This window comes from Larus michahellis, chromosome 4 (assembly GCF_964199755.1).
Source record: "Larus michahellis chromosome 4, bLarMic1.1, whole genome shotgun sequence".
Classification (NCBI taxonomy): Eukaryota; Metazoa; Chordata; class Aves; order Charadriiformes; family Laridae; genus Larus; species Larus michahellis.
This window is the reverse complement of record NC_133899.1, coordinates 78,138,969-78,152,006: the sequence shown is the minus strand read 5'-3', so window position 1 is coordinate 78,152,006 and position 13,038 is coordinate 78,138,969. Positions and strand designations below refer to the sequence as shown.

Sequence of the window (13,038 nt, the reverse complement as noted above, 5' to 3'; positions counted from 1 at the left end):
AGCGCACAAGAAATTTTCCACTTTTCATCAATCTAATAATCTAATCTTCTACTTAAGGTGGACTTTCTGTTGTTGTGTGATTGGCTTTTTAGTTTGTATGTAGTTTTACTTTCCACTACAGCAAGAAAATTCACAACAGAATTTAAACTGAAGCCTGTGTACTAAGAAGAGGAAGAAAACATTCTTCCTTGAGACACACCTGACCAAAAGCTAACGTGCCATGTAAGTGGACCTTTGCAAACATAGAGGAAGCATTAAGACATTGTCAGGATGCAGTAAGCTCTCAAGAGTAGGATTTTATAGCTCTCTATAGCTTCCAGAGTTATGATCTATGCCCTCCCTGCCTGAAACTAACCCCAAGCCTGCCTCACTTGCAGCGCAAGACACAAAGTGCTTTATCCGTTGTAGCATTTCCCTTGCTTCTCCACCCACCATTTCAGAGTCCCATCTCCAATCATTCAATATCCTGCCCTGCCAATTGTGTTACAGTCACCAAAAAGCCAGCTTACCAGCCCAAGACCTTGCCTTTACACTCTCCATGCCATAAGTGACATATACATGTCCCTGCACACATTCCTGCTTTATGACACTAACCATCCATGAGGAACTGCTCTGCTATCCACCAGCTCGCTGTACACCACGCTTCCAGGAACAGCTTCTTGTGGCTAATAGAGTGTAGTTGCACTTCTCCGATTCAGTTGGTGCAGCTTGGGTCTCAAGTGCTTGCAGGAGATGGAAAAAGTTGTAATTTCAAAGTAAAACAACAACAAAAAAACACCAACAACAAAATCCAAACAAACAAATGAAAAACCACACATGCAAAAAAACCCAACACACATAACAAAAACCAACCATCTTTTAATACCAGGTAGGAAGCACCAAAACCACATAAAGCTATCATAAAAGAGATCAGGCCCAGGGGAGGAAAAATAAAAGGAGAAAAGAAAAGCTACTTGTTACAGCAGTCAGCATTTCCATGGAAGAGTTACATCACAGCAACCCCTATGCACCCACAAAGTCTACTTGCAAGGCAAGTGTGGTCGTATTGAAAAACTTAGATATATACTGTTTGCCTCAAATTGAGGATGGGTGGATTGAGATGTCAGGACAAAGTAAGATCCATGTCCACCAACAAAATAACCTTGTCATCAGACGACTCTAGGACAATACAAAAGTTGCTGAGATCCCAGTAAGAACATCCAGTGGGATTAGGTTTTAGTAGAATGACAAGAATGTAGCCAAGACAAGTGTGATAAAAATCTTTACAAGTCAGCAAGGTCAGCTGGCTCTTCTCCATTGCCTGAAGATTCTCCAATTAGTTCTTGCATCCTTCTTCAGGCAGTTCCCTTCCTTCCTTGGGGTTCAGAAAGCATTAGCATCTTTCACTCCAGAAAAATCAAGCTCTGTCACTTTCATATCTCTCAGCTTCACTAGTCTGTCAAAGTTTTCCATTTTTATAAACAAGACCTGAGCCAATTTTTGTTTATCATTTCATCATTTTTAAAATTAACCAAGTCACAGTCATTTGATCCCAGTTTGTTTCCTGTAACAAGATCCCTATTCAGTCTTCATGATATCGTGAAAACTAAGACTAAAGTATCCCTTCTGATTGATAAAAAAAAAATAAAATTGTCAAACACGTCAGGCCTGACTGTTAATGTGTACATACTCCCAAACCTATGTCTGTGCACTGCAAATCCTACAAGGCCACAACCCTCACTAGCATTACGCACATCTCTGTCCGCATGCGAATATGAACTAGAGGAATGGGGTTTGCAGCAGATGCACAGTTTTACCCAGGGGAACTTCTTCACCATTTTTCTCAAAATTATTTTGATTTAGACTGTTTCATCCACAATTCCCAGCTCCTTAGAGTCTCAGTGGCTCTCTTTCCAAAGTTAAATGAAAGGCAATAAGATGAATACCTTGCAATCTATTTGGGCTTGCTTTGGGGACTACAACCAGTTTGCTCTTTATTTGAGGCCACGAACACCACTTTGACAGAAGAAATGAAAGAAAGCAAGACCACAGAAACAAAAACTTTCAAACCTCTTTATACACTGATCTGACTGTACCATCAACACACACATCCTTACCATCAGATTATTCTGATGTTTTCAGGTCAAGAATTGTAGCACGCCAAAAAAACCTTGGTATTTATCTTTTCTTCCTATGCTATTTTACATGCAAAGAGCAAAAAGAAAAGCGTTCATTATAGCATATAAATGTCATTACCTATCTGAATTTGCTATTTTCTGGTACTGTGAACTTAATGAAATGAATGGTTCCATTAAACAATGATTGCAGGCAAACAGTCTGTCGAAGTACATATCATTATCCAACATTTTAGAGGCTTAGAATAAAAGTCATGACAGCAAGAATTATTTGGCAACAAAACATCAAATTCTACTGAAACAACTATTTCCCTGTATGTTGGAGGCTGTCTCGGGCATAGCGATCACAAAATGAGAGAGTTTTGGGTTCTCGGAGAAGTAAGGAGGGGGGTCAGCAGAACTGCTACCTTGGACTTCCAGGAGGGCAGACTTTGGCCTGTTTAGGAACCTGGTTGACAGAGTCACTTGGGAGGCAGCCCTGAAGGGCAAAGGAATCCAGGAAGGCTGGACTTTCTTCAAGAAGGAAATCTTAAAGGCGCAGGAGCAGGCTGTCCTCATGTGCTGAAAGATGAGCTGGTGGGGAAAAAGACGTACCTGGCTGAACAGACAGCTTTGGCTGGAACTCAGGGGAAAAACAGAGTTTATGACCTTTGGAAGAAGGGGCAGGCAACTCAGGACCACAAGGAGGTCGTGAGGTTGTGCAGGGAGAAAACTAGAAGGGCCAAAGTCCAACTAGAACTTCATCTGACTACTGTCATAAAAGACAATAAAAAAATATTTCTATAAATATATTAGCAACAAGAGGAGGGCTAAGGAGAATCTCTATCCTTTATTGGATGCGGGGGAAGCATAGTGACCAAGGATGAGGAAAAGGCTGAGGTACTTAATGCCTTCTTTGCCTCAGTCTTTAACAGTAAGACCATTTCCAACCTAAATGACTCTATGATTCTATGGTAACCACAGGTTTAAGTTTCTCAAAAGAATCTGGGCTTCACATCTCTTTCCTTGTGGTAAAACAGTCCATCATTTTTAATCCTTTTAGAATATGTTCTAGAGTATTCAATGAAGCTGGAAAGAACCACAGAGCAATCAAATGTACATATTGTGGGAATTCAGCTCTCCCCTAACTGTGGTGTTATTGCAAACAATCTCACTACAATTCTTCTACATAAAAATAACGCAGAGAACTCAGCATACACAGCCCCCAAGACTACATAATAGCACTTGCATTTTTGTAGCATTGAAAGGAAAAATAGCACGTCTTACAAAGTTCATACCCTCAAGACCATCTGGGTTTTCTATTTGGATATTGTGAACAGGCAGACACTGTCCCTAACAGACCCTCTTTAAAGGAGATAAATGTGATAGCATGGCCATGGCTGGGGCTATCCTGCCTCAAGACAGAAGCCATCACTTAACTGGCCCTGTCCAGCCATACTGCCCACAGGGAACCAGCCCCACCAACGCGAGGTCTGACTCTGCTGACACTCTACAACCCTTCTTTTTCTAGCATGTGGTTTTTTGGAGCCTTCTTACAGCATTTTCCTATTCTACATGCTTTTCACTTACACTATCCTCCATTAAAAATTGCATCCAAAACACCTGACGGTATTATCAAAAGAATATTATCAATGATGTCATTAAGGAATACTATTAATTTTCAAAGCGCAGAGGCTTTTTTGCTTCTTCCAGCAATAAATCCAAATTTATGATAGAATTTTGAATGTCTCACAGTTCTTCAACACCCGGCACCAGGACGTAGGAAAACTAGTTTTCAGAGAAATTACTAAATGTTCAAGGAAGCTCTCATGCACAATTGGACTTTCATTTCACTGCTGGCCCTATTGACCTCTGTGAGCATTGCTGCTCGCAGGAACTGTCAGTACACAAATACGCTGTCACTAAAGAGAATAAAAAAAAAACCCAACTATTTAATCTCCAAAACATTTTATGTCATTTGAAAGAAATAAGAAGGTTACTGGAAGTACAGAACCACTACTGTGTAATATAATTTGAAGTGTCCCTCATTGAACCCAATGCCTTTGGAAAATACTATTTAAGATGAGCTGTTGGAGAATGCAAATCTTTGCCTCATTTCCAGCACAACCCTCACTGTCTCTCCCTCTCCTGCATATATGCATGTAAAACCAAAATTGTTATCAACTTAATTTGTAGTCTAAGAAAAAAAAAAAAACACTAGCACATTAAGAGCTCCTCCTAAACTATGACAAAATAAACATCAGAGGAAAAAACAAAAAAACATTTTTCATACACCAACTACCTCAACTTGAGGACAGAATTTTCTTGGTTCATTTACTTTCAGGAAAGCTGCAGGCATGCAGCTTCCATAAGGGTTAGTCTTGTATGAAAACATCAAGCCATGAATTTTGCTGACTGTCCCTCCTTTACCTCTCCAAATAAATAGTGCTTATGCCTTTAGGGTGTCATGTAACTCTGCTCTTCAATGTTGGATTCTCTGTTTCTGCAGCACTTAGTCAACAGTACAGCTCCCTGCAGCAAGCTTGCTGGAAATAAATAAAATGTAAAGTTGCTAAGGCTCCAATGCAAAGATGAATAGAAAAGCTCTTCTGGATAAATAAGGATACCATTTTTAAGGAATCAAATAGAGAATGAGCCTTAATGCTAGTCACAAAGGGAGAAGCAGGGGAAAAAAAAAAAAACACGTCTAAAGTGACTCTACAGAGCTGCTAAAGAGGCATTTTTATTAAAGGGCTGTATTATCATAAAGCCTTCAAAGTTCTAACTTGAACTTTCTGAATAAGACTGTAGCCAGAGCATATTCTGTCAGAGAACCATCCATTAGTTCAAGAAAACAGCTGTAGGACAAGAGTAGAGAGAAGAAAAAGTCACAGACCCTTGCCATTGCTCTACTGAAGTGAGGTCAGAACCCATCTGCTCTTTCCAGGGCTGGAAAATAAACTGCAGCTGGCCGACACCAGGCAAGCCAGGCAGCCCACCAACGGACCTCCAGCTATTCATGTTCAGGAGAACCATTCACTCATCTCAGCTGGGTTGCTTTTTAAAACCACACATTCATCGCAGTTTATTTTGACCTAGCAGCTGCCTAATTACAAGACTTTTCTATTATGCAACATCTCTCTCGCACAATACCCACTCCTTTCTCTCTCTTTCATCTGTGCTACCTTTGAGGCATGATTCTTTCACACCAGTACTAGCACATCAGTTTCAAATGACCTTTTCTTCTCCTGTTTTCTCAGGGAACATGTCAGCCTGCTCAACTTCAAAGGCTCCCAGTCTTGCCAGGGGACGAAATGCTGCAGGGGCAGAGTAAGCTGAGAGATGCGTCCCACCTCCCAAGGCAAAGGGTGCACTGACTGGTCATTTAACTCACATCAGGGAAGAATTTTTCTTATGACCCATTTCTAAACATGACAGCATTTTTGCAGTTTGAAAGAATAAAGCAGACAACATAACCACTACAATACCATTCAAGTCTACTTGTGAAAAGAGTGGTTTCACAAGACCTACTAAATGCACGCTAATTTATCCACAGAATTTGTCTATATATGTTTTGACAAGTGCCTACAGGAAAACAAAAGAAAACAACCTTTTCTTCCCAAAATTTCACGCAATAACACTCTCTGCTCAGTAAACCGTTACTGGGAATGGGTATCATCTAATACCAATCATCTGCAGTTGATGCCAGAGAAGCACTAACCATGCACTAGCAATTTTTTGATGCCTCCATAGACTGAAAAACAGGTCTGTCCTTCTCAGGAACAAAGACTTCCTTGATTAAGAAGTCAGGAGATGAGGTGTAGCTGTAGAACTGTAAGCGTAAAGACTTTAACCAGTTACAGGACGGACAGACTGCAGCCTTGGAACCATAACAAATTGAGAACACACTTGCACCAGTGAGCCCACTCCCACAAGTCGGGAGATTCCATAAGTAACTAACAGGGATAAAACCCCACAAACAGCAGTCTGAGAAATGTGAAGCCCAATTCATGAAGAACTGTGGTTTTATGACAGCCAAATTCAAATATGGCTTTTTGGCAAAAAAGACTGGTAAATATTTTTCCTCTGTATGGGACTCTAACAAAACTCACAAGGCAACAAGTTCTTAGAAATTTAAGCTTAATTTAAGTCTACGTAATATCCATATTTTTACATTTTTCCTAAGTTGAATGAAGAGTTCTATTACAGCAGCATGGCACAACAGTGCTAGATTAGCATTAACTATAGTAAGTATCTACATTTGCGAACTGTAGCTCACCAGAGTTTTGTTCTGGTCCCCCTACTACAGTTATAGATGGATAGCATTTGACTGCAAGAGATTTATGCCCAATAATTATTCCTTTTATTTCCAAATACCGCCACAGATAGAGCTATATCTTCTGGAATAAAAAAAAAAAAAAGGAAAAAATGCTTTAATAGAACAAATTTTGAAACGCTTTCACTGCTCACATCCACTTGCACACTGACTGCAAATACATGTGGCAATCCTTGTTTGGTTTTCGAGAAGGGGTCCAATTTTCAACTCAGTGTAATCCCTTACTCCATCTGTGTTAAAGACATCATACACATTACTGAAACCTGCCTAACAAAGGAAACAGGATGGATAGTGAAGGTCCTGCAATGTGAATTCATTTAGAGTTCTTGAAATTAAGGGGTTGTGAATGAATCAAAACTCCAGAAGAAGCTAATAAAACTTGATAAATGAGCAAGACTGAGACAGATAAAATTTACTGTGGTCAGGTACAGCATAATAAATCTTTCTGGATACCAAAAAGAATAACTTAGACTGTTCTCATATACAGATAGATTCTAAATTAGTTGGAACATCTCAGGGGAACTATCTAGCATTACTGTGGATGGTTCACCAGAAATACCTGTTCAATGTCTAACAGCAACTCAAAAAGCAAGAAATGAGACTGGTTTAGAAAGGGAGATGGTATTGTTGTCTTTTCACACAGACCAATGACATTTTACAGTTTCATTCTGATACTGTCAGGAAAAGGGATGAGTACCCATAAAATGAAAGACCAAATATCTTAACAGAAGCAATAGGAACATGTGAAAAAGAGCCCCAATCCTGCTGCAGACCAAATTATTTATTCTTCAAAACAGAGGAAACTAATAGCAGAACACAAGTATTTCAAAATCGAGCCTTATACAAAATCCTAGTTAGGAGTAGCTTATACAACTACTCTTAATAATAGCAAAATGAATCCTCTTCATTCCAGGAAGATGACTTCAGTTCAACTCATTACAAACCTATCTAGCAGCCTAATTCCGCCATGTCCATTCTGTTTTCATATTACTAAGACCAAAGAGATTCTGCTAAGGCAGCTCCATGGCACTATGATTGAACCAATGCCATTCCCAAAAGAAGTGTATTTTGGAATGGAATAAGCAACAAGGGGATGAGGTGTCATTACTGGGGATGACACCTATAGTTATGTTACCTTTTTTTTTTTTTGTAAAGCAAAACTTGCCTCTTTCATGATAAGATAATGCTACTTTGCCAAAGGAAGGACACAAGAGCTGATCTGCTTTGCACAAGGAGCATTATGGATCTCTTACTGAAATATTAACTTAAAATCTACCATGACATCAAATGAAGAGGAAATAGTTGCAGGTCTGTTGGTTTAAGACAACATCTGTCTCATCTAGAAGAGACACTGTTTTTATACCAGATGTTTTGATTTAGATATTGCCAGCTAAAAAAAAAAAAAACACAAAAAAAACCCCAAAACACAACACAAAACCACAAACCTTTAAGCACCCCAGAACAACTTCCTATGATTTTGCTTACTCTCATTATATCTCCTTGCTCTCCCTTCTCTATCTTCATCTTCTCACTCACTCACGTTGTGAGACCATCATATCTCATCAAGATAGGCCGCATTCATCTTCCTGAGGCTAGATCACATTCCTTCCATATTTCAGCCTAAGCCTTTGGTTTTTCTCCAATGTTTTAATCTTTTTTCATAGGTTTCAAGTTGTTTCTTCTTGTTGTTCCTGAATTGTTCAGATCAATCCCATACTGGACGCAATATAAAAGCGGCAGAAGTTAATGCGTAGCACACCTTCATGATACTCACTCACCTGGATGGTCAGACACTCAAGAACAGAATTAACTCTTTGGACCACATCATAATGCCACAAACCAAACTCAGATAATGCTCATCCCAGCCCTCACATCTTTCAAAGATGTTCCTACCCAATGAGAGGTGACTCCTTCCTTTTGTTACTATGATCTGTATTCTTGCTCCCAATATGTATGACCATACAACTTGGCAAAGCTGATCTGCCTAGTGTCTGCCCTTCCAAAGTACAAACAGTCCACACTTTGTTTTTTTAATACTAGCGACTCCACTAGAAACACACATATTTGATAAGACTTCAATTTACAGTGATATTTCTAGGACTTCTTGCAGGCAGTTTGTAATTTTTTTAATGGCTTTTTCTCATTTTTTAGTGGTTGTTATTGTCATTTTGTATCTTTATAATTTCCTGATCAGAATGTCATACACTGTCTAGCCAACTGCCTGACACAAATTCAAGTATATTACATCGGCATTTGAAAATCTAAGTATGTTACATCTGCATTTGACATTGATACATTTATCCAACTTTCATTTCATGAAAAATAGGTATCACATTAGTTTGACAAGATATATTTTCCATAGCATCATACTCACTGCAAGCAACTACATTATCATCCTTTAAACCTTTATTGATCAAAACTCATGTCAGCCATGCCATTACTTTGGCCAAGGCAAATACCAGGCTGACAGGCCTATAATTATTTGAGTCATCTTGTTCAACCTTTTAAGATATTGGCAGAGCACTGTCTTTCAACCAGTCTTCTGAACCTTCCCTGACGTTCTGGGAAAAAAAATAATTATCAACATCAACAACCTAGAAAGCGCTTTAGCCATCTCTCTTAAACTCTGAAATGGAAATGTTTCAGCCTTAATTTTTAAAATTCTACCTCTAGAGGCTGAGTAAATGTTAGTATGGAGAAGGGAATCTCATCACTGTATGATACTGCTGCTTTTTCCCCAAATGCAAAGTAGAAATTATTACTAATGTAAAATTTGCCTTGCCATGGTTTGATGTTTTGCCAATAGATGTATTTAAGATGTTTTAGTATTAACAGTGCATAGCCTCCTGTATTTGCCTTTGAGAGCAAACTCACCCACATTATCACAGCTCTTTTCTTATCCCTACTAGATGGAGCTGGTCATCCTGTGATGGGGTGGCTCATGGCAGGCTGCAGTCAGTGCCTTATCTTATGTTTTGTTTCAGGGGAGTGGAAAGGATTTCCCACCTTAAGGTGTGTTGGACACACCTTAAGACCTCTTATTTCCAACTTGTTAATGACTGAGGAATGGGTAATGCAGTTTTTAATATGAAATGCCCCTTTCACTCCTCCAAGTACACTTGATTCTTCCTAAATAAATTGTAATCATAGACATTGACATTGCAATCACAAAACTTTTTCCGTAAGGTTTCATATTGAAATATTTTGTTGCATAAAGCCTTAAAGGAGAGTATTTTAATCTTTGATACAGACTACAAGGGAGCTGGCTAACCTAAACAAGGTAGGGAGGGCAGAGATACTGTAGGTGAGTTCCTGCATTAATTCATCTGTCTTCCTGCTACTCAGTAAGATTACAATATTCCCACATGCACAGAAGTCAGACTCCCATCCTCCTACTGTTAAATCACATTTTTCCTTCCATTCTCACAGGGTGGCTCTAACAGCGCACAGAAATCAAGACAGACAAGACAATTTTTCAAATAACATTTTATGAACAGTGCTCTATACTCATTATAAAAAAGAATCAATACTTCAAAATAACTCCCAAAGACAGGAACACATTCTTCAATTAATACATCTAGAGAGTCACTGTGAAATACACTGATCAGAAATCCCTTTACAAGACCTGTTTTCCTTTCGATTTTTAAAATACCGCTTAAATAATATGCAGTTTTAAAATTCCAGCTTCATCTGATGCAACAGTCTATGCCACTAGATAGAATACAAAAGTATAGAAACTCTGAAGAATGGAGATTTAACATATTTTATTAAAGTAGCAGCATTTTTGCAACAGATGAAGAGTACTACAGGCTATATTAAAGTCAGCAGCCCATCAGACTGCACAGAATCACCAAATGCTAGGTGTGGGAAGGCACCTTCAGAGATCATCTAGAGACCACCCCCCCACCTCCCCACCAAATCAGGTTCACCTACAGCAGGTTCAAAAGGAACGCATCGAGGCAGGTTTCGAATATCTCCAGAGAAGGAGACTCCACAACCTCCCTGGGCAGCCTGTTCCAGGGCTCTGGCACCCTCACAGTAAAGAAATTTTTCCTCATGGTCAGACAGATTTCCTGCGTTACAGCCTGTGCCCATTGCCCCTTGTCCTGGCACTGGGCACCACTGAAAAGAACCTGGCCCCATCCTCTCGACACCCGCCCTTTAGATATTTATAAGCATCAATGAGATCCCCCCTCAGTCTTCTCTTCTCCAGGCTGAACAGACCCAGGTCTCTCAGCCTTTCCTCTGGAGAGAGATCCTCCAGTCCCTTCATCATCTTTGGAGCCCTCCACTGGACTCTCTCCAGTAGTTCCTTGCCTGTCTTGAACTGAGGGGCCCAGAACTGGACACAGTACTCCAGATGCGGCCTCACCAGGACAGAGTAGAGGGAGACGATGACCGCCCTCAACCTGCTGGCCATGCTTTTCATAATGCGCCCCAGGATACCCTTGGCCTTCTTGGCCACAAGGGCACCTTGCTGCCTCATGGTCAACTTGTTCTCCACCAGCACTCCCAGGTCCCTCTCTGCAGAGCTGCTTTCCAGCAGCTCAACCCCTAACCTGTAGTGGTGCATGGGGTTATTCCTCCCTAGGTGCAGGACCCTACACTTGCCCTTGTTGACCTTCATGAGGTTCCTCTCCGCCCAACTCGCCAGCCTGTCCAGGTCTCACTGAACAGCAGCACTGCCTTCTGGTGTGTGAGCCACTCCACCCAGTTTTGTGTCACCAGCAGACTTGCTCAGGTACACTCTGTCCCTTCATCCAGGTCATCGATGAATATATTGAATAAGACTGGACCCAGTACTGACCCCTGGTGATTACCACTAGTTACAGGTCTCCAACTAGACTGAGCTGCTGATCACAACCCTCTGAGCTCTGCCATTCAGCCAGTTCTCAATCCACCTCACTGTCCACTCATCGACCCCACAGTTCCTAAGCTTACCTCACTTCACCACTAATTAGAGAACACACTCACCTCTCATGCATTTCTAATTCAAAGCGGCATCCACCTTTAGATAGAGAGACGGGTAGACATAGTGCTTAGAGATAGAGTTTAGTGATGGCTTTTGTCAGAGTTAGGTTGATGGTTGGACCAGATGATCTGAAAGGTCCCTTCCAACCTAGGCAATTCTATGATTTTAAGTCAAGAGGCAGCATTTTTGCCTATCTGAGATTTCTGAAAGGTTCTCATTTAACCTGAAGTCACATATGCAGCCCAACTAAGAACAGCAACAACAATAAGGAAACCCCTTCCTAGATATTCTCAAACCTGATTAAACTGAAGCATCACTGCATGACTGCTAAAACCCATCTCATCTGCCTTGAGTTCTCAGGCCATCAACTTCAGAAGCAGTTTACTTTCACAGTGAAGGTCATTGCGTGTGAAAGACTGAGAACTACTGCTTAAGCATCCTGTGAAGGAGGTGTGTATGTACTCACAGGTTGGCAAATACCATGAGTGTTGGAGTTTGCCAGGTTTTTTTGCCAGCCAAAGTTTTTGCCATTCTGACTTGAGTGCACTGTGGCCAACGTACCGTTCCTGAACACAGACCTTCATGCTGTAAGCTTACATGATGCACACAGGCTTACACATTTACTGCTTTGCCCAGCCGCCCCAATATCTGCTCTAAATACAAGCTACTTCCTCTTAACAGAGGTGGCATCTGTATGGCATGGCTGCCGTGCTATTACAATGTTCAAATAACAATGGGAATTGAAGCACGTTGCTTCCAATGACTCCAAACGCATTTAACCACTGCATCTGTGGCAAATGCCACAAATACCAAATAATCTTTACCACATACATTCATGTATTTTCTTCTTTTTCTGGACTTTTCTCCTTTTTCCATTCATTCTCTCCTTTCACCTCTCCAGTCTCCTACTTCTCTTTCTGTGTGCTCATATAGGCATTCTGACATAAAGGGCACCTTCCATTCCTTCGTAAGGACTGCAGAGCACAAGTGGAAAAACTACTAAGCTAAGCTATTGGTGCGGGGGGGGATATCTAAAATCTAATAAACAAGCAAATGGCGTGTGTGTATGTTGAAGATCACTTGAAAGTGAAAATAAGGCAGTAAAATATTCTGCGGATTTTCATGGTTGACTTTACTCTGTAGTCTGCAAGGGTAGAAAGATGTCCTGAAACTGAAAGAGAGCAAGGGCAAAGTAAAGGGGTGTGCAAAGCATCTCTTTTCCCTTCCTACCTTTGAAAATTATCAGGCTTTTTAAAACTCCACATATATTGTTTCTCCATGTCCCCTCACCCCAGTTCCTCAATAAAGACCAACAAATCTTGTATGCAGGAGAAACCAGACTACAACCACTAATTTACCCACATAGAGGAACATATTTAGCGTATCCTTGAATTTATCATTATTAGGAACATATACAAGCCCATACTTAGAAGTTAAATTTCTATTTTGGACCTTCCTGAGTACAGAAGGCACTGCTAATTTTAAAACAAACAGAAACAGGAACAAGCTCAGAATTATGCTGCACCTTTAAAAAGAATAAATTCAGTATATGACCGTGATCTACAGAGTGCACAAATTATGCTTCTTAAAATAATTTTTAAAGGAATGATTTTCCACGTGCTTTTCTACACAGGCTC

General features: G+C 40.4%; 1 protein-coding gene across 6 annotated transcripts in view; it reads right to left on the bottom strand.

The window, feature by feature from the left end:
* The window catches only part of SERGEF (secretion regulating guanine nucleotide exchange factor), a 159,651-nt gene that overhangs the window by 73,043 nt on the left and 73,570 nt on the right, over window positions 1–13,038 (bottom strand). Inside the window, exon 10 of one of the 6 annotated variants that reach the window (XM_074585804.1) lies at window positions 7,585–8,990. The exons of the other annotated variants lie outside the window; for them this stretch is intronic. Coding sequence (XP_074441905.1) covers window positions 8,934–8,990 — 57 coding nt within the window. The 3' untranslated portion in view covers window positions 7,585–8,933. Of the gene's footprint in view, window positions 1–7,584; window positions 8,991–13,038 lie in introns of those variants that run through there. 6 annotated transcript variants of the gene reach the window in all.